Source organism: Leguminivora glycinivorella, chromosome 4 (assembly GCF_023078275.1).
Source record: "Leguminivora glycinivorella isolate SPB_JAAS2020 chromosome 4, LegGlyc_1.1, whole genome shotgun sequence".
Lineage (NCBI taxonomy): Eukaryota > Metazoa > Arthropoda > Insecta > Lepidoptera > Tortricidae > Leguminivora > Leguminivora glycinivorella.
The window spans coordinates 494,204-522,026 of record NC_062974.1 but is presented as its reverse complement, the minus strand read 5'-3'; the positions used below and the strand labels follow the sequence as shown (position 1 = coordinate 522,026).

At 37.2% G+C, this 27,823-nt stretch overlaps 1 protein-coding gene across 1 annotated transcript in view; it reads right to left on the bottom strand.

The window, feature by feature from the left end:
• The window catches only part of LOC125225136, a 56,540-nt gene extending 33,473 nt beyond the window's left edge, over window positions 1-23,067 (bottom strand). The window contains exons 1-3 of the mRNA XM_048128710.1: window positions 22,797-23,067; window positions 3,960-4,232; window positions 3,069-3,220 (exon numbers count right to left, since the gene is read on the bottom strand). Coding sequence (XP_047984667.1) covers window positions 3,069-3,220; window positions 3,960-4,232; window positions 22,797-23,030 — 659 coding nt within the window. The 5' untranslated portion in view covers window positions 23,031-23,067. The remainder of the gene's footprint in view (window positions 1-3,068; window positions 3,221-3,959; window positions 4,233-22,796) is intronic.
• Window positions 23,068-27,823: the final 4,756 nt, after the last annotated feature.

Sequence of the window (27,823 nt, the reverse complement as noted above, 5' to 3'; positions counted from 1 at the left end):
TAGGAAATTAAGGACTGGCAGTCCAAAATATCAAAAAATACTTCTAAATAAGACAGACTATATAAGACTTCTCGGCCAACTTTGATTATTTTATTAAGCTTTAAAAACGACTTTGCACGGTTTCACCAAAAATAATTAAGTACCTAAACAAACTGAATAGGTAAATGTTTTTGTGATGAAATATTATTATGACTCATTAACCAAAAAATAAGAGCGTTTAAGGAGGCAGATTTAGGATTTAATTTGTTTAATTCCACCAAGAAAGCAAATGTCCAAAATGGCGACGATAATTTCTAATTAACTGAGCCTACGCATTAAAAATACTAATACCCACTTGAAAGCGGATTAGGAACGGAGCAATTTCAGCAAAGAAATATTTGTAAAGGTCGACTGAATTACTAATTGCAAATAAATGGAGAATTATAGGACCCAATACGGAACCTTGCGGTACGCCAAAATGAATACTTCAAAGAATTCTATTCACTAAAAGGTAGGCTTGAAAATTGTACACCAGTGTTTGGATTATTCGTCAGGGCTCGGTAACATCACAATCGCTATCCCTATCGCTCTTCTGAAGTGGCGAGAAAGAGCCAGACTGTCGATCGCGACGTAGCGTCAACAATTGCCACTTTGGCTAGGGCTGGGCTACTGGCTTAGCCGAAATGACGATTGTTGACGCTAGACGCCGATCGAAACGCAGTCTGTCTCTGTCACGTCAATAGGGAAGTACGATAGAAATAGCTACTACGATAACGATATTATCGTGAGTTACAAACGTGTATTTGGCTACACAGGGCGGGAAGATACTAGGCTTGCGTGGGAACTAAATGGAAATAAAGCGTGGACATTAATCAGTCCGTTGCGGGCTCACGTTCGCGCTTCGTTAGGAATGGTAAGCCTGTTTCAGACGGAAACATTTATTCTGAACAGATCTACATAAAATAAACCTAGTTCATAAAATATTCAACAATTACGTATCTGCTAAGCACAAGCTTTTGTAATCGACTATAAAAAGATTTTTTAGATAAATAAAAATTAATCATCGAAAATTTCAACGACGAATTCAATGCTAATTCAAATTGTTTATGGTCAAGTCTAAAATATTATAAAAACTAAATAAGTGTAAATGCATTTATGATAAATCATGTTGTGATTTTGTAATTTTATAATAATAATTAAATACTTCTTAAATTTTATAAAGCTTTGCAAATCCTAAATTCAAAATTAGACAGCCTTAGAGATGGACGGACGGACAAATTTACTTAGATTCTTAAGACCACAAAATAATAGGTGAAACATACTTATATTAGATAGGTAGTGTATGTTATTTAATCACATCCTTTTTTTTAATTCAACAGACTTCTAATAAAACATAATAAAAATAAATAAACCGTGATTAGGTACTATCAGCTGCAAAAGTCCATGGCGAATTCTCAATGAATTCATTCATAATTTTTCCATGCAATCTTGCGCACTGTACCTTTTTGATTTTTGTTTTTGTTGAGCCTTCGATATTTCGACGCGGCTACATGCATAACGGAGTTTTCCGTGTCTTCTAATGAAACTAACACTGATTCAATACATATCTCGTAATTTGTTCTATGTCTCATTCACCTCAACTCACCCGCGCAGCGCAGCGAACACTCATTGGCCCGGGAAGTTTTAGTTGGACGCGGGGGATAGTTTTAGGTAATGCCGGACCGTGTAGGGACTGTTGCAAACTTTCACGAATGTGTCGAATTTTAATGATTTTCGTGTTTGTTTGGATTAGATTTATAATTTTGTTGTATAAAATCATCTCTCTTGTTTACAGGAAATTTAATGCCAAATATTTAAATTTTGTGATTCAGCAACAGATAAAGAAGTTTAAAGCTTCTGAAAAATATGTTTGTGCAGTTAACTGGCTTGGATATAATTTAAATTTGACATTCTTTGGGCAAAGTCTTAGGTCTAGTAGGTATTTGAAATTTAACCACTGAAATTTCGTTTTGTCCAATAGGTTTCATTCCAACGATTATATTATTAGTTATTAGTATAATAAGTTCATTTATGCCGATTTGTCTACCGTTTCGTCCCAACGACGATGTTATTGTATTAGTGAGTATAAGTTAATTCAGTCGCGTTCGTCGTTGGATAAATAAATAAATAAATAAATAATATAGACATTCTTACACAGATTGACTGAGACCCACGGTAAGCTCAAGAAGGCTTGTGTTGTGGAACTCAGACAACGATATATATAATATATAAATGCAATACATAGAAAACATCCATGACTGAGGAACAAATATCTGTGCTCATCACACAAATATATGCCCTTACCGGGATTCGAACCCGGGACCGCGGCATAGCAGGCAGGGTCACTACCGACTGCGCCAGACCGGTCGTCGAATTCATTCAATGGATTCAATTCTTAGATTAAGTTTTGTAAACTACTTACATTTTACACGAAATTATTAATATTGTCCAACACAGCTTTTTATCACAGTTATAAATGTTATATTGCTAACAGCTGCCACATAAATCATCATAATACATACCAAAAACTTAGTTATCGAAAACTCTCACGCCCCTTCTCTGCTGATTCTGAATCAAATACTGAATATTTCATGGCGTCCTGTGATCTGGCTAAAATATTAATGTGTAAAGTACGACCGTAGCGACCGTAGTTACGAAAAACATTCCAATAAACATGAAAATATCATTGAACATTTATTGTAACAAGTTTCGAATTCAGTGACATGCTGAGGCAAGTTATTTAACACATTTTGATGTCACAAGAGCCAAGTTATCATCAGTCACGCTTCTTCCCTGTTTGTAAGGAATTAATGTGATGTTGAATAAAGATTTTCTATCTGTGTCTATGGGTCGGTAGGGTTTCAGTAACTTAACTAAGTATACTCACCAATGACATTAAGTTATCACACAAATGTCGAACTTATAGCCGTCTCTTCTCCAGGTATTCTCTGGCGCGCTCCGATCTGTTGAAAATATCCAGCCGTCGCCACGTCGTCAGTGGGTTACGTTTTTGAGTAACCACGTCCAAGTTATCAAAGAAACGAACTTACAGCCGTCTCTTTTCCGCAAATTCCGCAGCGTTTTCCCTAGCCACCTTCTCCAGGTGTTCCCTGGCTCGCTCCGATCTGTTGAAGATGTCCAGCCGGCGCGCCACGTCGTTCTCCACGCGTTTCATGGTCAGGTCGTCACGATGCCGCTCGTCCTGGCCAGGATAAGGTTTAAGTTATTTCTTTAAAAAAAATGCTAGGTGGTCACCTGGTGGACGACGGTTTCAAATTTAAATATTACCTAAAAGAAGCTCATTTGAATAAAGACAATAACACAAGGCTGTGCCAGATATATATATTGAGGACAAGAAATGTCGACCCGCAAGTACCTAAACGGGAACGGGTCTAGCAGGAAGAAGAAAATACACTTACTACGGTTTCAGTTGTTTAAAACAAGTATAGGACTTACGTTGGACGTAATATAATCAAAATTATCATTATAATCTTTTTAAATTCTTGGGTGTAACGGGGGTCATACATGCGCACATGATTGTAGACAATGTAGTGAATTGTGTATGTCCAAATGCTTACTGGAGATCTTGAACTAACTCGATCTGCAGGCCTGTGGCTCTGAGATTGTGTCTAACACTAAAGATACGATAACTTTCATAACTTGATGAATCTGGACCATGAACTGATTATACAGATACTTCCTATCCTGGTTGAAGTCTTTTAGCGAGCAAACAGCTATCCCATCTTGCGTACAGAAGCCTAGTTGCTTCATCCTCTTCTTGGCAGCTTTTTGAGCGAAGTAGTAGACGAGATAGGGATCGTGCAAGGGTGCGTAGTAGACAATATAGTGGATCCAATATGTCAAAATGCCTCCAGAAGAGCTGGAACTAACCCGATATGTAGACCAGGTCTGTGACTGTGTCAAAAACTGAAGATACTTACGATAACCTTCATGACTTGATGTATCTGGTCCATGAACTGGTTATACAGATACTTCCTATACTGGTTGAAGTCTTTCAGCGAGCACACAGCCCTGCCATCTTGCGTACAGAAGCCTAGTTGCTTCATCCTCTTCTTGGCAGCTTTCTGAGCGAAGTAGTAGGCTAGGTGGGGGTCGTGCATGGGAACATAGTCGTATGAGACGTTGTTGCAGTAGGGATCGGTGAGGTCGAAGGTCTGCTTGAAGTTGCTGTTGCCGAGGCCTACGCGGCGGACCTGAAGAAATAAATATAATTATAAATTGTTTTATGTTGGAAGGTCAGATGGCAGACGCTTTATTAAGACCTGCGTCTACGCGAAATCTTGGGATTAGTTGCCGACGCCATGTTTTCAGGGCAAATTGAAGAAAAATATTTCTAGGAAGAAGAAGAAAAAGAGAGATTAAAGTATATTATGTAACTTTGCCTCAAAGACTCTTTGCTATGTATTATTTTGACAATTTAGTGTATCGATGAATACATAAGCACGCCTAAAATCAGTGTTATCACCAACACCAAGTTAGCTAACAAAACATTACATAGTATCTTTATCCAGTGCCTCGTTTTTGAGTATAAAAAATACCCGTTTCTTTGTGGGAAATCGTGTTTTTCTTCGAGAAATTTGTTTGAAGCTACCTACCTGAAATAGAAGACGACTCAAGCTGTATCAGACAAAATTGAGGTTTGAATTATTCCGTTTCCTAGAAAAACAGATACTAGATAGACATTTATATCCTCCGAGAATTCGCTGTAAGTAGCCGAGGTTTGGATTTCTTTTTACTTTCCAAGAAACTCAGCGTTCAATGATTAACTTCTGTCCTTATAATTCGGCTACACAGGTACGTAGCCAAATGCACAAAGGCTCACAATATCATCTGTTTCGGAGCTATCTCTATCGCTCTTGCGTATTGGCGCGACAGAGCCAGACTGCATTTCTGTCGGCGTCTATAGCAACGATTGCCATTCGGCTACGGCGGAAGTTCACAAATTAACTCGTGACGTTAAAACTCTGCTCCACGGCGGCGATAGTGGCAATAAATAGTTAAATACGCGTTATGTTCGGTGTAAATTGCACTCCAGTTCCACGGAGGACAAGTTTCAGAAAAAGGAAATCTGTGTGAAGCAAACAATTAAAATTGTATTTACAGTTTACTAAAGACTGTATCGTTAAGTATGAGGACAACTTTGAGTAGCCGTATTTATTTGCTATTATATTTTTTTCTTAAAACAAGACATAGGCTTGATAAGGCACATAATAAGGTTCACATTTTGTCCTAGAAACTCGACGTGAAGCAAGTGGTTTAGACAGTATTGACTTAATCCTCCCGAGTAACAATTACGATTCCGGACAAATGCTACTAGAAAATTCACAAAGTGCGTAAAAAACGATACGATTGCGAAAAACAATTGTACTGTGTGAACCTCAACGACATATGATCCACAAAGCAGAATATCTGGACATAGTCTAGCCATAGTTATTTTTAAGAAATAAAGTTCAGGATCTGTGTATGGCGGCCATTTAGAGACTGTGGCATGGTGCTTCCTCTAACTCCGACTTTGATGTCGAATTTAACTATCATACACTGTTTATATCGATTTGGTTTAGGCACTGTTCAAACACCGTGAATGTCAGTTAGACTTTCGCCTATGGCTAATTTTTTTATCTGTTTCTCTCATCCTGCTTGCATCAAAAATTTACGACAATCCGGAACGTTGCTCAAAATAGCGTTTTTTTTAATTATATAAATTCACCGCATTTATTCTGCAAGTACCCAATTGAAAAACCATGAAGAGGACTCTTAAAGAATATATTTTGGCAGCATATTAACCTTCGTTTGTTGAAATTGTACAAACAGTCATTGAAATATTCTCAAATTAAGCCAGATAGGGGTTGTCCGAAATTTATTTGCTAGACCTTAATGAAAGTACCATAAAGTCTCTAAAATAAAAAAAAATTAGACCTTCTTATATCAAATAGTGCTTACCAATACCTTCAGATCATACTCTCGGAACATAATAATATAAAATTATGCACATGTCAACATTTAGACGAGGTTTGTTTTGTCCTTATACTTATCGATACATTTCTTATGTTTCCGTAACATTAAAAAAAAAAACTTGCTTAAAAATATTTTTCTATACCTTTGCTTGAAAAATGGTGTTTCACGCAGGCGAAGCGGTCCGTAAAAAAGAGCTATAATTTAGTATTTCTCTTTTTTCTTTCCCATTAAGTGTGATGAAAAAGTTTGTGTAATAGACTGTGTGATACTTCAAGTATTCAATTTAAAAAAAAAACCCGAATGTGGACCGATTTCCATCAAACATGGCTAAGAACACTCCCGACTAATGCAACTTACAAAGAAAACGAAATCTAAGTACATCGATCTATCTGTTCGGGAGCTACGATGTCACAGACAAACGTACGCACAGACAAACAGACATACAGACAGACACGTCAAACTTATAACATACCGTCGTTTTGCGCCGGGAGTTAAAAATTACAGTATAGTAAAGCTGTGAGGTCAACCGGGATATTTGGGGTTGGTGTGATAAAAGCGTCTTTTCAATATATTTTCTAAACGGCATATACCTATTAGAACTGTGATAGCCATATAAATTTATAGTTTGGTCACCATACTTCGAACCACAGAACTTAATTTAGATAGAAGAAACAAATTCATATATTTGTATGTATAGGGGCCGAGCGTGTCAAATTTTGTACTGAAGTTAATTGATTCTTGCCTGTAATTTTAAATATGTCTCAGGCTCTTGATTGTTCATAATTTTTGTGTTGTTGCAATTGAATATCACGTAACGAGGTATTTTTTATGTTTTGGTTGACTTCAACTTACAAAAATTGACGCCCGAAAGCTGCAAGCTGCGAGTAAAGACGGACAACTCAGTGGATTTCACCGAGTTCATTTGACACGCTAAGTAGATACGTTTGCTTGATCTATGGTATATATGACATCTGTGCTTCGAACGTAGAGGCTTGCAATGATTCTGAAATATTACGTTTAGAAGATATCTTCAAAAGACTCCTTGATTCCTCTAGACGCAAGTAACCAGGGGGACCTTATTGCCTTTTTACAAGGAACTCTGTGTGTGTATCTCATATAGGCTACTAGACTCGTATCGAATTTAGCACATCAAGTTATTGTTTTCTGCAGTATTTGACTCAAGAAATCAATATCTATAGCTTGCGGGGATTAAAAGTGCGTGATGACTGCGTATTTTTAATTAAAGATGTGTGTATGTTTTTTTTAAATTATGGACTCCGAAAACGGTGTTGGCCAATGGAGTGACGTCACATAATTCAGATCAACTATGGAAATTAGAGGTAGTAATCTGATCTCCATAGAAGCAACCTCTATTGTATTAAAATTCATAGTCGTTGACGGGTGTGACAATGTGAAATATTTTTTCTAAATATACTGACGTCATGTCATAGATATTCTATAGATTAATATGGCTGATGTTGTTTTTGCCTGATCACGTAAAAGTAAACTTTAAATAATTTTTTGCGGGTTTTTAAGTCGTAATAAAATATGGTACTAATTTTTCGTTTAATTAGACAGTAATTTATTAATTACTGTCTAATTAAACGAAAAATTAGATATATATTATTATATAAGACATACTTTGAAAAAGGGTCAAGTAGCCTATTAACACCTGCGGTTATATAGCGGTTGTACAGCGGCTCCACAGCGTCAATAAATCCACGTTACGTCGGAGGTAAATTGCCCTCTCTCGGAGATTAACTTATGGGGGTAGTCAGGGTTTCTTGTAAGAAAGGTTTGTAGGATCTGAGATTGATGGGAAGATATATTCTTGTAACGTTCACTATCGATTAGGGCAATTAAATATATTCAAATCGATACTTAAAGCTACCTTCTACTAAAAAATCCAAGAAACATTTATTACTTAATTTCTGAAAAGTTTTTAGTACAAGATTTTATCGCTGTCCGTATAGTGTCCGTACGGTCAATCAATTTGAATCATAGGCCACTCTAGAACCCTGTCTCATTTAAACCGTGTTATATTTGCCATAAGAAGTCACGTTGAAGTTTACTGTGGAAAGGTTCTACAGTGGCCTAGGATTCAAATTGGTTGACTGTACATTTTTTCCACTCTTACTAATTTTCAACGACGAGAGAATAAGAAGATGGTACCTAGACTTTACCCCTTTAATTTTGTCTCAAAATAAAATAAATATATATTATAAGACTTTCTTTTCTTACACAGATTGACTGAGTCCCACGGTACGCTCAAGAAGGTTTGTGTTATGGGTACTCAGACAACGATATATTATATATAATAAACAAATACTTATACACATAGAAAACATCAATGACTCAGGAACAAATATCTGTGCTCATCACACAAATAAGTGCCCTTACCGGGATTCGAACCCGGGACCGCGGTGTAGCAGGCAGGGTCACTACCTACAAGGCCATCCCGTTCGTCGAAAACACTCATAATATTTTATTCTATTCCTTTTAGATACTTTAATTAAAAATACACCACGCAGTTTAGTGACCGATCGTGGGGCTGTGCACATCAATGTTACCATTGTACAGTCGAGTTCATAAATATGTGTACATTTTTTCACCGTATTGCAACGAGTTCTGGTGAAGAAATGTAGGTACACATATTTATGAATTCGACTGCACAGCGGTGATCCGTCGATACCTGCAAACCGCAATCCAACGGATGGATAAGCGTACAAATTACTCGTTGTTATGATTCCACTCAACCGAACAAATTTAATATAATCTTGTCGGACCTAACCCGGAAAGTGATGACGCCCCATTGCTGACTATTATACGGAGACTATTGACTATCGACGACCGGTCTGGCTCAGTCGGCAGTGACCCTGCGTGCTAAGCCGCGGTCCAGGGTTCGAATCCTGGTAAGGGCATTTGTTTGGGCATGTTTTCTATGTATTTATTGAGTATGTATTCTATCTATTTATGTACATCGTCGCTTAGCACCCATAGTACAAGCTTTGCTTAGCTCGGGGCTAAGTTGATCTGTGTAAGGTGTCCCCAATATTTATTTATTTATTTATAACACCTATACGCTATAGAGCGTAACGGTTTCACTACAAGATTTAGTCTAATTTTTGTTCTGTAATTAAGTAAAATATGAATTAAAATTTCGACAGTTCCATATCTAATATCAGTCAGTCATTCTGTCTCGTCGCCACATGGAAATTGGACTCCAGTCACATAACACCCTGTAAGTAAACTCAACAATGTGAAAACGAGATTCTTCATATCAAAAGTATAACGATGGACCACAAGTTAGTTCTTAAAAAAGGTAAGTAAGGTCAATACGGATAAGTGTGTCATAAGGAGAAGTGTGTTTGGCCTTTACATTTGGCCTATTTAAACCAATGATCAGTGTTTATTGACAGTTCATACGTTTACCACTAACCGTGAATAGCAAGAAGCAAAAGTATGAACTCGCAAACACACCTGTGACTATGAGTAAAACGGTCAAATGTGAAGGCCAGACACACTTCACCTTATGACATACTTACCCGTATTGACCTTGAGGGTTTTGAATGATTCACGGTTATTTTCATTAGACTTATATTAACCTTACGTATTGGGGCATTTTCAGAATTTGGGACCCCCCAATTAGCGTAAGTTGTTAACAAAAATAAAGTCAATGTCAGTTTTGTGACGATAATTAAGCATGAAATTTTAATAAAAATATTGTTTTTGTGTTTATAACTTTAAGCGCTAATCTACATTCAGAATGTGAAAAAAACCACATTTTTTGACAGATTTTATGCTTAATTGTCACAAAACTGACAGCGAGTTCATTTTTGTTAACAACTTACGCTAATTGGGGGGACTCAAATTCTGAAAATGCCCTTGACCTTACCTAATAACCGTTACAGAATATCTATAAAATTACCTCCGTTCAGAATTGCGATAAAATTATTTATAAGCTAAACAGCACCCGGTATTTTGGTATAATCCTATTAGATCGCGATAGCTGTCCCAAATTAATTGGAAGTTGGAACAACAGATGGTTGCTCAAAACAATTTGGTGTGAAGCGAATTTCGGTAAATTTATCGAATTTTCGTTGTTTTTAAAGCTAAATTTGAAATATTATACTTGTTTATTGTTTTCTGTTGTTATAAAGTTTATTTTTTATTTAATAACAAGGAAAGCCTCCTGAGTTTTGCAAGTAAAATAAGTAGGTAGCGTGTTGCCTCTGCGTGTGTCCCCTGACAAGGGCAGTGTAGACGATGGAATGACCAGCCTCCGTGCTGTGGAGGTATGTACAGTCAACCAATTGGAACCATAGGCCATTCTACAACCATGTCAAAATGACAAGCAGTAAGAGATTTCTTACAATCTGATTTATCCCTGTAGCCACGTAGTCCGATTGCTTTGTCCGACTAGTCGGACGACGTGGATTTATTTGTCCCGTTGGTCCGTCTATCGGACTATAAGGAATCGCAATTCCACTTCGCCCGAGTAATCGGTCTACTTGGTCTTTTGAATTCCAGTTAGATCGACTATTCGGCCTACATGGATTCGCAATTCCGCTCAGTCCGAGTGATCGGTCTACCTGGCCTTTTTTTTCGTGATAGATCGATTCATCGGACTAGAAACTCTCTCCATAAAGTCAAAATAATTAAAACAGTACATGTTTTTATTATTATGTATTATATATCTTAATTTGATAATGTAACTAACATAAACAAAACAACTCTTCTGTTTTTCAAATAAAACTAAAATTAATACTATGTATTAACATTTAAAGAGCGAGCCTTTCCAAGCCAAACGCTCTAAAAAGAAACCTACATCCATATCAAAATCTGTAAGCATTGCATTTGTTTCTAAAATAAAGTTAAGTACATGTTTTTTATTTTTTAGTATAAATTACTACTATTATCATTTATCCAAAGGATAAATAGGATAGGATAATAGTAATAGGATGTAGGATTATGGTAACACACTTTGTAGGATCATGTTTACCATGTCCATTACACTTTTCATTATATTTACTATGTCATTTATGTGTTCATTATTGAAATGTTGTATGTTGTCTTCTGCTTCAGAAACTTCATCCCAATTTTCCAAATGTTGGTGATACTCGCTTGCTCGTGTACCCGGAGATAAATACAATTTATATGGGCATAATAGATTAGCTTTTAATATGTTCGGAATTGGCTTGGAAAGGCTCGCTCTTTAAATGTTAATACATAGTATTAATTTTAGTTTTATTTGAAAAACAGAAGAGTTGTTTTGTTTATGTTAGTTACATTATCAAATTAAGATATATAATACATAATAATAAAAACATGTACTTTTTTAATTATTTTGACTTTATGGAGAGAGTTTCTAGTCCGATGAATCGATCTATCACGAAAAAAAAGGCCAGGTAGACCGATCACTCGGACTGAGCGGAATTGCGAATCTCTGTAGGCCGAATAGTCGATCTAACTGGAATTCAAAAGACCAAGTAGACCGATTACTCGGGCGAAGTGGAATTGCGATCCTTATAGTCCGATAGACGGACCAACGGGACAAATAAATCCACGTCGTCCGACTAGTCGGACAAAGCAGTCGGACTACGTGGCTACAGGGTGATTTATAACGTCACTATGACATATTGTCCCGGAGCTATAAGTTCACATTTTTGACACATGACAGCGTCCACAAAACGTAAACTGGCGCGACCTAATGAAATTTTAAATAAAACCCTGTAATAATATTTAAAAAAAATCAAGTACTTAAAAACAATATATCGCTTACTTTAAACATAATCTAACACATGTTACATTTTTGCGGATATTCGTTAGTGAGTATTTTACGATATGTAGAAAATATTTATTTGGCATACCTACAGATACATAATAAAAACAATACAATATGTATTAATTTATCACGCAGGATTTACTTATTATGTCATTTATCATTCATTTTTATTTTTAAACTAGTGCTGAGGCCGTCTGTCATTTCGATTCAAATGACATTTCAGTAAGTTGATAGAAATCGTAAATTTGTTTAAGCACCTCCCTGTACATAGGGCCTAACAGATTCAACCAATTCGTAATAAATAATCGCTAGATTTGGCAATCGATACGTCTTAGCCACATCGCAACAACCTTCAAAACAAATGTGTCAAAAATGTGAACTTACAGCTCAGGCACAATAGTTCTACAGTGGCCTAGGGTTCCAATTGGTTGACTGTACAAATTAACAAAAGACGCGCGCCGGCAGCGCCATCCATACATACCGGCTAGGCTGCCCACTCGCGCGCAGCACAGAGGTTGGTCGTTCCGTCGCCTACAGCCCCTACAGGCAGCATCAACTCGGTGTAGTATACCCCTTACATTTCATTAAAGTACACTCTACGCGTTGGCTTCGGCTCCGCGCACGCCTTTCAAAAATCCGGGACACCATTGTTCCGTAACAGAAAAAACCCGGCCAAGAACGTGTCGGGCCACGCTCAGTGTAGGGTTCCGCAGTTTTCCGTATTTTTCTCAAAAACTACTGAACCTATCACGTTCAAAATAATTTTCCTAGAAAGTCTTTATAAAGTTCTACTTTTGTGATTTTTTTTCATATTTTTTGAACATATGGTTCAAAAGTTAGAGGGGGGGGAAACGCACTTTTTTTCCTCGGACGGACGGACGGACGGACGGACGGACGGACGGACGGACGGACGGACGGACGGACGGACGGACGGACGGACGGACGGACGGACGGACGGACGGACGGACGGACGGACGGACGGACGGACGGACGGACGGACGGACGGACGGATGGACGGACGGACGGACAGACAGACATGGCGAAACTATAAGGGTTCCTAGTTGACTACGGAACCCTAAAAATGTCAAAAAGGTATGTTACAAGAGGAAGTTACAGAATTTATTATGTGTTTCTATTTGTTTCTTCATATTTCTTTCTTACCTACAGCCATTAATTAAGTGAACGTGCGAGTCACCCGCAGAAACACTATTTCCCGGCCGGGCCGTCAAACGGCCGGTTATTTATACAGGTACCATCAAGGTCCGTAATATCGCAGGCGCATTGTTATTTGGACCCGCGGAACAAGGCTTTTATTTTCTTGTGTTACTTGACCTCTGAAAACCAATATTTTAAAATATGAAAGTAATGTCTTTTTATGTGTTCATCCTTAAAGAGATGAACTGGTTTAGGAAAAAAAATGGGGTGAAAAGACTCCGGGCCTAAAGTATGGAAAATGTGGTTTCAGTCAAGTATCCTGGGATTTTGATATGTTGTAGACTTTGTTCTAAACAAAAGTCCCTATCGTCTAAACAAAGGTGCCTATTGTCCCGGATCTGTAAGTTCATATTTTTGACACATTTGTTTTGAAGTATGTTGCGAATTGCGATGTGGCTAAGACGTGTCGTTTGCCAAATCTAGCGATTAATTTCGAATTGGTTGAATCGATGAGGCCCTATGTACAAGTCTACCATAGTTAATTAAAGTTATGTGATGTAATCTTGATATATTGGTGAACAATAAAGAATATTTGTATTGTATTGTACAAGGAGGCGCTTAAACGAATATACGATTTCTGCTGTCAACTTACTGAAATGTCATTTGAATCGAAATGACAGACTGCCACAGCACTAGTTTAATAATAAAAATGAATGATAAATGCCATAATAAGTAAATCCTGCGTGATAAATTAATATCGTAAAATACTCACTAACGAAGATCCGCAAAAATGTAAGATGTCTTAGATTATGTTTAAAGTAAGCGAAATAATTGTTTTTAAGTACTGTGTTGATTTTTTAAATATTATCACAGAATTTTATTTAGAAATTCATTAGGTCGCGCGAGTTTACGTTTTGTGGACGCTGTCATATGTCAAAAATGTGAACTTACAGCTCCGGGACAATATGTTGACCCCACGTTCCTATGAATGATAAAATGCCGGAAATGGTAAAGCGCAAGGAAGAAGAATATGAGTACTTTTTTTAAAGGACTTTTCTCTGTTTTCAATGACTGCACTCGTAACAAATAGTCAGCCGCGAAAATGTCATGCATCCATTGCCCTACGTGCAGCCTCGCTCACAAACTGAAACTGTTTGGACGGCTATCGGGCCGGAAGCCAACTAAGTGACACTAAAAGGATGTACAGTCAGCAAAAAAAGTGTCGAAGATATTTTAACGACGAGTGGGTAGTGATGTAGCACATACTGGGTGTGTTGTGTACAGTCGAGTTCGTATATATGTGTACATTTTTTTACCTTATTGCAACGAATTAAGGTGAAGAAATGTACACATATTAAATTTATCGACTATACTTAGACTTTACCCTTTCCACTATCAATAGTTATTTGTTTTACAAGGGGGCAAAGTCGTTGTTTAACCGCACGTGTCGATATTGATACCCGAGCAAGCGAAAGCTTCCAATACTGAACCGCGGTTCAAAAAGTGGAATCTTATGGTTAAACAAACTTTGCCAAGTGAAACAAAAATTTTTCACCAGCACCACACCAACAAGAACAAAATACTAACTGTAAAACATTGAATCAATTCCGTGAATATATTCAATAATTATGATTAAAAATCGTCATTTATGAGTAATTTCTACCAGCCAACTAAAGACATCAAGTCAAAATTTGTATGAAATTACTTTGCACTCTTGTGGATAACATGGAATTTTGCTATCTGTTTTCGAATAGCAAAATTGATCTTTACCATTCGTTTGGTTCACAAGAGTATGAACCAAACCAAAGGTCTAAAAAGCTACGTGAACATAACACTATTAACTTTGCCACCTTGACTACAGGAGGAGTGTCCATATATTTGTGAGCATCTCGGCTTGGCAGCTTCATACATTAGTCAAAAAGATTATTAATAGAAAATATACAAAATTTAAATTTTGACAAAACTTCCGATATGTAGAACGTTTTTCATCAAACATGGCTAAGTACACTCCCGACGTACACACAAACAGACAGACAGACACGTCAAACTTATAAAACCCCGTCGTTTTTCTGGGGTTGAGAACTATACATAGCGCGACAGTCACTTGCGTTGCTGAGTGTACTGCAGTTTAAAGCGATCTAAAAGTTGTAAACACTTTTAATACCGATAAAGATGATAAAGGCAAAGGTTCAGTATGAAGTTATGACCTTCTTCTAGTTTTGAAATTTGATATTTTCGATAAACGATTTAATGCGATATCATTAGCTTTTAAAAGCGTGAAGGAAATTTTGATTGAAAGGTTTTCGCCAGCTTGTATTGAAGTTATAATTTCAAGGTGTGGCTTAATGATCGGTATCGTCTTTCATTGTCTCGTGACTTTTTTGTCAAATTTTCGTCACCAATTCTTCATTCGTCATTGTCATTCATCAGTAGTATTAAACGTTTTTGAACATATAAAGAAATAAATATTGGGGGACACCTTACACAGATTAACCTAGCCCTAAGATAAGCAAAACTTGTACTAGGCGACGGTATACATACTTATTTACATAAATACATCATTATAATTATGTACACTTAAATAGAAAACATCCTAGACTCAGAAACAAATATCTGTGTTCATCACACAAGTAAATTACCATACCGGGATTCGAAGCCAGGACCGTCGCCTTAACAGATAGGGTCATTACACTCATTACCGACTAAACCCAGACCGATATGAGTTGTCTTTTTCTTTTTTCGACTCATAAAACAAAGAAAATGAGTGGTACCTTTTACGATTATTCGGTTTTCAACGACGACAAGCAGCCATACGCATACGGGCTTGAGTTTTATCAGAGCCCTACAGTGAATAGGGCTCATTATCTTGATGTAGCCCTTTTAAAAGGGATTCAGGGTATTTCGTCCCCTGCCGGCTGAATGGTCACATCTCAAAATATCAGATTTTCGAGAAATCGCGTGTCAAAGTTCTGACAGAAAATTTGTGTGTCAGTAAAATAGCACTAATTAGGTTAATCATGTCATATTTGGGATTGGTTTGTTCCTTAAATTATACTGCTTCAATCTAGTGTTACATTTCAGTAATTGAATTGAATTGAATCATTTATTTAAGGTATTGTACCCATATTCGTATTAGTAAAATTTTTTTTGTCTTAAAGACTAATAAAGTTAAATAGATATCATACACGAAAGAAAAAACGACAAGGCCCACTGGTGGCCGAGCCACTAGCGGACCCGCGGCGGGCGGGTGGTCTAGTGGTGAAGACGTTAGCCGCGTAAGCTGAAGACCCGAGTTCGATTCCCGGCTCGGCCACCAGTGGGCCTTGTCGTTTTTTCTTTCGTGTATGATATCTATTTAAATTTATAATTTATATACATTAGTGTGACTACTTGAAAAAAGAACAAATCAAAAAATATTCAATAAAATAATTTGATTTGTTCCCTAGTTGTTAAAGACTAATGTTAGTGTAGGTATATTAAATTAATTTAAAATTAAATAATAAAAACAAATAAATAAGTAATAAAGAAATTTTCCGATTATTATGATTTTGCCGTGTGGGTTGGGTTAAGAATTTCACCACCCCCTTTCTTCCCGTGGGTGTCGTAGAATTGTGGCGTAGGTGAGAGGCTGGCAACCTGTCACTGCAATGTCACAGTTTCGTTTTCTGTCAACCCTTTATTTGCCAAGAGTGACACTGAAACTTGAGTAGTTTCATGTGCTCTGCCTACCCCTTCATGGGATACAGGCGTGATTGTATGTATGTATGTATGTATGTATTATTATGAGGACACAATTCAAAAAGTTTCTCAAAAGTTTGTGCAATACGGCCACAAATCAAAAATTACCTACCTAAAATTACCTGTCACATTATACACGTTGCTCGTGAGAGTCGTGAGAATTGTGAGAAATTTTAACCACGCATTTCTGAGGCCAAAGGAAAGAAGAAAAAATACAGATGAGGATTTTTTTTTGTAATTTTTTTAATACTTTTTAATGTGTTCTCACATTAAAAGTAAATCCAAAAAGTTTATAATAAAATATCATATTATGACATAAAATGGGATCAGGGATATGCTGTAAAAATCTATCAGAATACTCCGCACCGTGTAAATAACAGGATAGGCTTTAAAGGAAACTTTTTTATTTTTTTCCGAATTAAGGTCGTAATTTGGATGATTCTGAACTGGAATCTGCAAAAATCTCAAAAGGCAAAAATTTTGAGTTGTGGTGATTTAGCAGGCATGGGGCGATATTTTATGAACAAAGGCCGCAATGGTTGAATTATTCCTAAACGGGTCACATAAGAACGAAGATCAAAATGCCTTTTATTTCCTAGAAAGGACTAGCTTTGAAGTGTATTCATTTATACATGCAACATTGGGCAGAATTTTACCTATTCACTCAAAATTTCTTTCTTAAATAGCTATGTTTACTCTATACAGTATGTAGTGCGCTGGAAGAAAATTTATTAAATAGGTACTTAAGACGATACGGTAGGGGTCAATTCTCCATACAAACGCTCTCGACTATTTCCTCCCTGGTTTTTGAAGATAGAGCAATGATTTTTGCAACACAGATTGTAATTATTTTTATCTGTGTCGGACTGTTTTGATTTTTCTGATATTCTGCTTTTTAAAGACTAGAGCCAATCAAAAATTTCCAAAAACGGCCTTTTTCATTGTGGCGCAAAAAAAGGTGTGGTACTCAAGATTGGTAACAATTAACCAAAAAAACTAAACGGTCCGACATACATTATTTTATTATTATTCAGATTCTCAAATTTCGTTCCGATTGATTAAGTTTTGAAGGAGGAAAGAGTCGAGAGCGGAACCTCGATTTTAAAGACTTTTTTGAAATATCTTTTGACTGAGTTGTTCTTAATGTACAATTTTTTTTCGATAAATCTAGTTAATAACACTTGTATATTTAACTAAAAGTCCCAAGTTGAAAGGGTTCCTTTCCATTTTAGCATTTTCGCCACCGTATTCTCTTAATCGCAAAAAGAGGCATACTGATCAGCAGTTCAAGGTACGGTCAACTAATTTGAATCCTTGCCACTCTAGAACCATGTCTTATTGTCACCGTATTCTGTTTGCCATTAAAATCTCATTGACGTTTACTGTGTAAAGGTTCTACATACAATATTGGTCTGTCAGTCGAAAGAAACAGATTAAAGTCCAAAAAAATTAACAGGAAAATATAATCCGAGTAACGAACTATTCTGTGGGCTTTGTAATATAATATGCTAGATGAAGAATAATTTACAAATTTGTAAATTTGCTGTAAATAGAATGCAAAAATCTTTCAAACACCTTTAGGTATTTTATTTTAGAGAAGCGAATGACTAAGTACGTAATAAAACACATACAGCCTTGACATACCAGTGGTCACTTGCATTTTTACTATCTTTACCCAATGACATCACTACTAAAGCCCCAACCCCTTACTTAAACAAAGTCCCAAAGCAATATAAACTTCATAGTGAGATACACCCTTGTTGCAGTGAGAAAGAAATTTAATCCCTGAGATATACAAGACTCTTGAGGAAGATAAGTTGAGTGTTAAATCCTTATCTTGTTTTATTGCAAACAGATCCTGAGATACCTACTTTGCATTGCGGAACGTGAATATTTTTAACGGCTTGTTGAAGTTGGCCAGAAGATTCAGAACAATGAATAACTATGATAGGTGAAACATGGGCACACATGGGTGAAACGGAGGATGATCACTTTATAACCCCCGAGAGAGTAGTATGGGTTTCGAAAATAAAATATAGTAAATAAAATAATTCTATTGATTCTCAAAAGACAAATGTCTCACTACTGGTTGAGGTGGTTTATACAATGTAATTAACTTACCAGTACTGAAAAGTTTCTATAGGGAATACCTAAAGAGAGTCAAGTCTTACAAGCCACTGTCATAAATAGTACATTACGATACAAGTGCGGAAAAAAGCAAGTTCGAGACGAGTGGCGATAAATTGAAATACGACCGAAGGGAGTGTTTTAAATCGACATGAGTTACGAATTTCCTTTTCGCACGTGTATCGTACGAAGTTTTTCAGTACAGATGACCCTCCGAGGTTTCGAACTAATAGTTATTTGTTATACAAGGGGGCAAAGTTGTATTTTAACGCCGAGTGTGGAATTGAAAAACGAGCAAGTGAAAGGATTCTATAGTTGAACCACGAGCGAAGCGAGTGGTTCGAGAATAGAATCCTGAACTTGCGTGTTTTTAACACACGAGAAGTAAAATACATTTGCACCCGAGTGTAACACAAAACTTTTCCCCTCACTATAGCGAGGAAACTACAACGCAAAAAATGCGTTTATCACTGCTTCCAGTAGTTCCACAGGTGGTAAATCATCTTTATTACTAGATTCACCTACTTTTATCAATTTTAAAGCAGTTATTTTGACTTTATTCAAGGTCAAATTACTTTACCCACTAGTGGATAAAATGCGTTTTTACCCGCTGGTATTAAAGGACAAAACACGTGTTTCCGAGCTAGTGAGGGGAAAAGAAATGAACCACTTCTGGCACTAGTGCGTAAAAAAAGTACCATCTGTACTGAAAATATGTATTTCAAAGCCGTTATAAACACACCAAAGAGCTCTTTCTTTCAAAAATATGCAGTAAAATGTTGATAATACAGCCGCTGAGAACTTTGTTCAAAACGGGGCTTACATCAAGATTAAGGTATTAAGGCGTTTACATACGCCTGATCCATGCCGCGTTTATAATGGCATCCTTTCATTGGCTGTGTGGAGACACTCTAAGGACGAGGCTGATTGTGTTTCAAATATTTGACATTGTTTTCGTCTCAATTCTGATACTCCTTGTTTTTAGCCAAGTAACAATCAGGTTAAGTTAATATGAAATGTACAGTCACCGGAATAAAGAAGTGATGATTTCTGTACCTTGACGATTTTAATTGTTTGATAGTTTCGTATGACATTTCAAACAAAACGTTAACGTTCTTCGTTCAGCGGAAAATACGGGAAGCTATAGAAATTAGTCGTCATCCCAATTTCAATCGTGACAGAGGTTGGTCGGTGCCACCTAGTTGGAAAACAGTTCTAGGCACTACGTCGGTCCCCAGTGTAAACGCACCCTTAACAAGTGACGTAGTAAGTGTTGTGTGCAATCCTGCTTTTGACAAAAGTAACATAGTGGGTAGCTCCGATCTCGCCACGGTGACGTCGCCCGCGCCGCCGACCCCCCCTGCGCCTGTCCTCAGCAGCCGCGCGCACCGAGCAAGCGCCCGCAGTTATGCGTCGCGCTCTCGACATGTAAAGGCGGGGTCGCTACTCTTGAGAATGGTCCTCGAAATTGGACCGAAACATGTCGAACGCTATATCGACTTAATACGTGAGTAACCCGCTTAAAATAGTTTTAAATATATTTTTAAAAACGTTAATATAACAAGGTACAGAAATCATCAAGTAACTTTTCGTTACAGCCGAAATAACAATCGTTTACGCTAGACGCCGATCGAACCGCAGTCAGGCTCTGTCGCGCCAATACGGAAAAGCGATAGAGATAGCTAAAACTATATTTATCGTAAGCATTTGTGCATTACGATTTGACGACCGGTTTGGCTTAGTTGGTAGTGACCCTGCCTGCTACGCCGCGGTCCTGGGTTCGAATCCCGGTAAGTGCATTTATTTGTGTGATGAGCACAGATATTTGTTTCTGAGTCATGGATGTTTTCTATGTATATAAGTATGTATTTATCTATTTAAGTATGTATATCGTCGCTTAGCACCCATAATAAAAGCTTTGCTTAGTTTGGGGCTAAGTTGATGTGTGTAAGGTGTCCCCAATATTTATTATTATTATTTATTATTATTTTGGCTACGTACCCTGAGGTCCTGTTATTATTTTCTGTTTGATCGGTTTGTCTACTTTATCGACGATGTAAGATTTTTATTTTATCTTCATTCATCTCAAGCGCACAAGTATGAGCAAAATAGCTTTCGAGACAACACGTGCTGAGCAATGCATGTTTGCCAGTGAGTATAAAACAACTTTTTTTTTAGCAGCAGCCAGTCGCAGTGAAGGAAAACATGGTGAGGAAACGTGACCAATCCTACTAAGACCAGACTTTCGGGTTGGAAGGTCAAATGGCAATCACTTTCATAAAAGCGGACCCCAATCACCCATGAGCCGTGACAAATGCCGGGATAACACAAGGAGGATGATGAGCAACCAGCTAATTGGTGCTTTGTCCACCATCCTTCCTTTTGAAATAATCAAGGAAGGATGGTGGACAAAGAATGAGACGGGAAAATGAATTCAGAAAGGTAGCTGGAGCCCTGTGGAGAAGACAAGCTCTAGACAGAGAAACATGGAGAAATATGGGAGAGGCCTATGCCAAAGGCAACCAGACAAAACGTCTGCGGAAACAGGTTAGCAGCAAGAAGTAAGTAACTGCTTTCAATCAAGGTCGTATCAACACAAGACATAAATCATTATCAAAATGTTAAAACAGAATCGTGTTCCCGTCTGGCTTTATTTCGAATATTTCTTACGGTTCTCACGCAAATTCGAGACAGTATTAAGACACATAATTACGAATTAAAATGGAAAGCGTGACATTTGAACTTCGAAGTGTAATTTAGTTATTTAAGTTAAGCTTCGAAGAATAAATATTAGAATAATTTTAATATGTACGTATTGTTCTTAATAATGAGGTTCTCTTGTAGGTAATTTGAAAGGTAACATTTGCCTTAAATTAGGTAAGTTATGTTACTGGAAGGGAACAATAACTTATTAAAAAAAAATATTAATAATATAAGGGACACTTACCCTGAGACAATTGCTCTTCAGAATACTTAAGCAAAATAAATTTATATTATTAGTCCGTTTTCACATTATCCGACCCGATATCGGATGTCGGAAGGATTTCAATAAAAATATCCAAGATGGCGCCTGTAATGTATGGGATATCGGTCCGACATCCGATATCGAATCGGATAATGTGAAAACGCACAGTAGCTAAGTATCATATTGGAAACATTGTATGTGAATAAGCCGTTTGCGCACAGAACTTGATTTAGATAGAAGAAACAAATTCATATATTTGTATAGAGGCCGAGCGTGTCAAATTTTGTACTGAAGTTGATTCTTGCCTGTAATTTTAAATATGTCTCAGGCTCTTGATTGTTCATAATTTTTGTGTTGTTGCAATTGAATATCACGTAACGAGGCATTTTTTATGTTTTGGTTGACTTCAACTTACAAAAATTGACGCCCGAAAGCTGCAAGCTGCGAGTAAAGACGGACAACTCAGTGGATTTCACTGAGTTCATTTGACACGCTAAGTAGATACGTTTGCTTGATCTATGGTATATATGACATCTGTGCGTTTGCGAGTCGCTGGTAATTATGAAAAACTAATTAGTACCTAACTAATTACCACCGTCGAAAGCAAAAATAGTAAAAGAATCTTTGCAAGGTATCATGTGTGAAAAGCAATAATTATCTCACTAATGACCTTTAGCAGACCTTTGAAATAAAGTTAATGATGTTTCAGTTACCAGTAGTGAGGCCTTAATACTATTATAGACTCCTGGGTCCTGGTGACCTCCATAAGGTTTAAAATTTTTACAATAATAAAAGAAAGTTCTAAATTTAAAAGCACAAAACATTGCCAGGGATCCACGAGGATAATCATCATCATACCTGCTTTATCTCCCATAGCTGAGCTTATGCCTCTCTTCCAGTGCGCTGCTCTAATGAGCTCTTAAAATGACTTACAATTTTCAGAATGCCATTCACCTAACCAGCCTATGGAGGCAAGGCGTTTTAATACGAAACCGGCCACTCAGCATATTATTATAATGCAAAGGTACTCACATCTTCTCCAATCCTCCCCCTGGAAAACGTGATCTTCCCAGCTGGCATCTTCGGCACCGGCAGTTTACACTCCAGCCCAAGCCTGTACCACAGCGGCAGCCCATTCTTAGGCACAGACCTCAAAGGCTTCGGCACTGAGTCTATGATCTTCTTCAGCTCTGTAGGCTTCCTCAATGTCATCAAAGTGACATTTATGTCCCCCAAATTGTCCCCCCCAGACATGTCGTCGGACATTTTTGAGGAAAATTAAATAATACGAAATAAAAGTAGAAACGCACGTAGCGTTGACGGCTCACTGGAATTTGATGGGTGACGTCAGATGGGATTTGAAATGTTGATGTAAAAAGGTTGGTAGGTATGTTCGGTGGAGGTTTTAGGAAATTGTCGAGTTTAAATGAAGGTTGTACACGGTAGGGAATATTTGGTTTTATATTTCTTCCTACACAAAAAGTAGTAAATAAATAAAAATAAAATAAAAAAGCCTTTCATTTTTGCAGACTTAAATATTATTATCTTTTCATAGATTGTATAAAATAAATCCATTTAATTTATGTCTATGACTCTTTTTAGGTACGCCATAGACTAGCCCGAACATGGCCCGACCCAAAGATAATAGAATAGTCTATGGCCCGACCTGAACCATGGAGAATAGAGCAGTGAATGAATGACAGTTAATATGAAGATTATGAAGTTTGTAGCGGCCTTTGTTCAGACATTTTTAGTAATTTGCTATTTTCTTGAAATATTGTTCCTCTTTCTGCGGTTTTCTTCCAAAAGGTACTTAATTAGAAATATTTATTTGATATATATTTCTCAAAAGTATTTAACAAACTTCATTGAAGTACCAGTTGTTTTCTAGTCAAGTTGTGTACCTCTTTGATTAAAGTAAAATTACTTTAATCAAAGGTGTACCTACATATTTTTCAATAATTTATACAGTAACATTAGATTTTTAAATGTGTTTCATTGTAAGATACTTCCAAGAACTGTACACAGTAACAATTAGACCACCTTTATTTTTTTTTCATACATGCATATCACAAACTCCAGTTACAATCAAAGGAATTCGTTACAGAAAATGGCGCTTTCAAAATTCCAAATCAATGAATCTAGAAGAACGACGCAGCCACTAGACAGACGGAAAAGGTAAGAAATAAATCAAAGTATTTAGCAATTTAAGTATGTTAATTCTGTCGTTTTGTGACGAGTTGAGAATTTTAACAACCTTTTCCTCCCGTAGACGTCATAGAAGCTACCAGTATAAGGGATCATCATATCAGCCCTTTATCGCCCACTGCTGAGCATAGGCCTCTCTTCTAGTACGCCACTTCTCCCGGTCCAGCTGCAGCATAAGGATATGGGCGTGCATGGTAACAGTGGCAACCTGCACGGGAAGCATGGTCGCGCGATAGACGATAAAATATCAGGCCTATACTTACAAATAGTGCGATAGGGACGGCCTGCTATTTTATCGTCTATCGCGCGACCATGCTTCCCGTGCTGGGTACGTAGCCAAATGGTACAAACGCTCACGAAACGCTCACGAAACGAAACGCTCATAGATATCTATCTCTATCGCTCGTGCGTATTGGCGCGACAGAGCCGACTACCTTTCAATGGCATTTCTGTGACGCGAAATGAAAACGAAACGCCGCGAAAGGTAGTCTGGCTCTGTCGCGCCAATACGCACGAGCGATGGAGATAGATATCTATGAGCGTTTCGTTTCGTGAGCGTTTGTGCCATTCGGCTACGCACCCTGTTGTGATAACACAATTTCGTTTTCTTTCAACTCTTTATAAGCTAACAGAGACACTGAAACTTGAGGACTTTCATGTCATGTGTTACCCCTTTTGGTAATACAGGCCTGAGGTTATACCTATGTACGTCGTATTTTAAAAACGACGAAACCGCTAGTTGGCGAAAGGGGTAAGAAATAAAACAAACTTAAAGTATTTAGACTATTTAGCGATTTCAGTATTTTAATATGACGGCATAAAAGTGCGGTTCAGCACGGAACCTTGGCACGGCAGTGTCAATGCCCTAGGAATCCCACACCTTATAAAACAACGTGTCATTCCGCGTTTGTCTGTGTGACTGTGTGTGAAACACTATAAACAATAAACTCAAAAACTACTGAACAGATTTTCATGCGATTTTCACTTGTGAATAGAGTAATTCTCAAAGAAGGTTTAGGTATATAATTTGTTAATATTTTATGTGGATTGGTTGAAATATAACGATATTTGCTAATCGAGTCGGGCAAAATCGCGCTGGCCAAGAGCTTTAAGCAACGCACGCTGCTCAAACCGTTTGAGCTATATTAAAACAATGTATGACGAAATTGTGTATGTCTCATAGGTCTACAAAAAAAAAGTCCGTGACGGCATTAATTTATATAATTTTTTAACCCCCAACACAAAAACAACGGGGTGTTATAGTTTGACGTGGTGGTATCGTAGCTCCCGAACGGATGAACCGATTTAGATTAAGTTTTTTTTTTGTTTGAAAGCTGAATTAGTCGGGAGTGTTCTTAGCCATGTTTGATGGAAATCGGTTCACTATGTAGGGGTTCTTTTATTTTCATTTTTTGGTTAGGTTTTTTAAGGATAACTTACTATAAACGGTTTTATACTTTACTCCCCGTGCGAAGCCGGGCGGGCCGCTAGGTACAAATATGGTGCAAATGACCTATGCTGGTGTAAATGAGGTTAGGATTATTAGGTTTATGTGCGCATTGCGGTGTGGTCTAGACGGTAGGACTCCGGGGTATGGGGTCGAGTCCCGGTAGGGGCATTTATTTTTGGCACACAATTTTTCGTGAATTAACGTAATTAATTAAAGGAGGAGTGACTTTTCAAAGGAATTTCATTCTCTATGAAATTCATACAAAAATAAGGCTTTTGAAAAGACATTTTTCTAGGTATTTCTAAACTGGTGTACTTTCTGGGGTTCTGGTTTATTTACTTATTTTATTTAATCTTTATTGCACAAAAGAAAAATCTTGCAGTACAAAAATGCGGACTTAATGCTTTAAAGCATTTTGTATTAGTGAATCTCGAGGCTAAGCAGAGATATATTTGTTTAAACTCAGTATTTTTTTGCTCTAAGTCGTTTTTCTTTGTGCGCACTGATATTAGACTTACTTACACAATGAATGCCAATACTTTTTTGCATACGTTATGTTTGCCAAGACTTATGAATAATGAAATGGTAACAGGTTCATAATTATGCACAATTACACATGTTGTATGTTATGATAACCTTAATATTATAGGGTTAAATAAGATTAATTACCAGCTATTTAGATAAAAAGGGCAATGATTTGTATCACACATCACAGGCAATTTTAGATTTACGTACTTATATATGCAATTATTTACAGTCATTAGTCAAATATATTAGTATTTTTTTATTTTAAAGTCGCAAACGTACAGACATGGGGACATATGCGACAAATTGTATGGAACTTGAGCAGTCCCCGTGCGGTTACCACACAGAGAACCTCCTATAGAGTAGCAATCTTGTATATTTTGTTCGCGATACGAGTCACCAGTGTTTGGGGTGCGAGGAGCGGGCGGGGAATGTGTTAAGCGCGCTGTGATTGGCCGTTTCAAGGACAGCGGGCAGTCGCGCCAGATGAAAAGGGACAGAAGTATGACTGTCCCTCTACTGACGCGTAAGTGGCCAATGTAAGTTGACCTATGCCGGCTCTGAATAAATTATAAATATGACTTATTTGTGGAATGTAATGCCGTCTGTTTTTAAATTTGAGCTTCTTGTTACCTTTTCACACCATTTCACACTACAGGTGGACATCTTTAAGGCATCAAAATACCCTTTTCCAATTTTTTAGTGCGAAAAACACGCGCTGCTTTCGGGTCTGTTACTTGGTCGATACTGATCGGGCATGGCGAGCGCCCGCGCTTATATCAGTGCAAATACTAGGAAGGCTGGCGACCGCGAGTCGCCTTGTAATGGATGTCTATAGGGGTTGATCTGTGGGTTACCGTGTCAAATGCAGTTGTGTTGCAGTAGATCTGCATCGGGGAAAAACACCATGTGTAGGTATTTATTCTTACATGTAGGTATAAATTGCTAACACCTTGTGGAATTATGATAAAAATGCATAATATTCTATATTTATATTTAGACCGGTTGTTTCAACTTTGATCTTTAAATAACTTGTTTTAATATTTACGAACGATGTAGTCTCATTTTTCCTATGTAGCTAAGTTTATATTAAATTTTTATTGTTTTATATTTAATAAATTATTTGCAAGAATCAAATTCATTCATGAAAACAAACAAATTCTACCGGAAACGTTATAATTACCTAAACGAAGAAAAAATTATATAAGTCTATCTACATTATTTTAGCAGTAATTGTTTAGCATTTGATTATGAATTCGTTATATAAATTGTGTGTTTGCCTAAAGCAACGACATATATAACTCCGTATAGACAGATAAAGTCTAAGAAAAAACCGTACCTCAGTACCATACAGCAAAAGGTACGGTGGCCTAGATGACATTACACCTTTGGGGTACGCTCAGCTAAATGGCGCTAATTTTAATATTTGACATTTTAACACATATCAAGCTAAGAATATGGGCCAAATTGTCAAAACTGTGGTTTAAAGTTTTAAGCCTGTATCAAGAGATGGCAGTCTATGCACTGTGATTACATTTTACTTCGACAGTAACTCTCTATAATACTCGATCCTCTTTGCCTAAATACATCAGGAAATTAATATCATAGGTATTATCCTTTTTCAATTGATTTAGCACAGTCAACAAAAGTGTCCCAATATTAAAGATTATTGACCTTTCAAATGAATATAGGGTCAAAAACTCGCTCAACCAGTACAAGTCTAATTATGTCCAAATATCCCCCCTTCCTAGACTTACAAAGTTGCAACTTCTTAACATTTCTTATTCACTTACACCCCTGTCACACTAAAAAGACCTCCCCTCATGTCAGCTGCTGCGATCTTTTATACGGTTTAGTATCATTAATATGTATACAA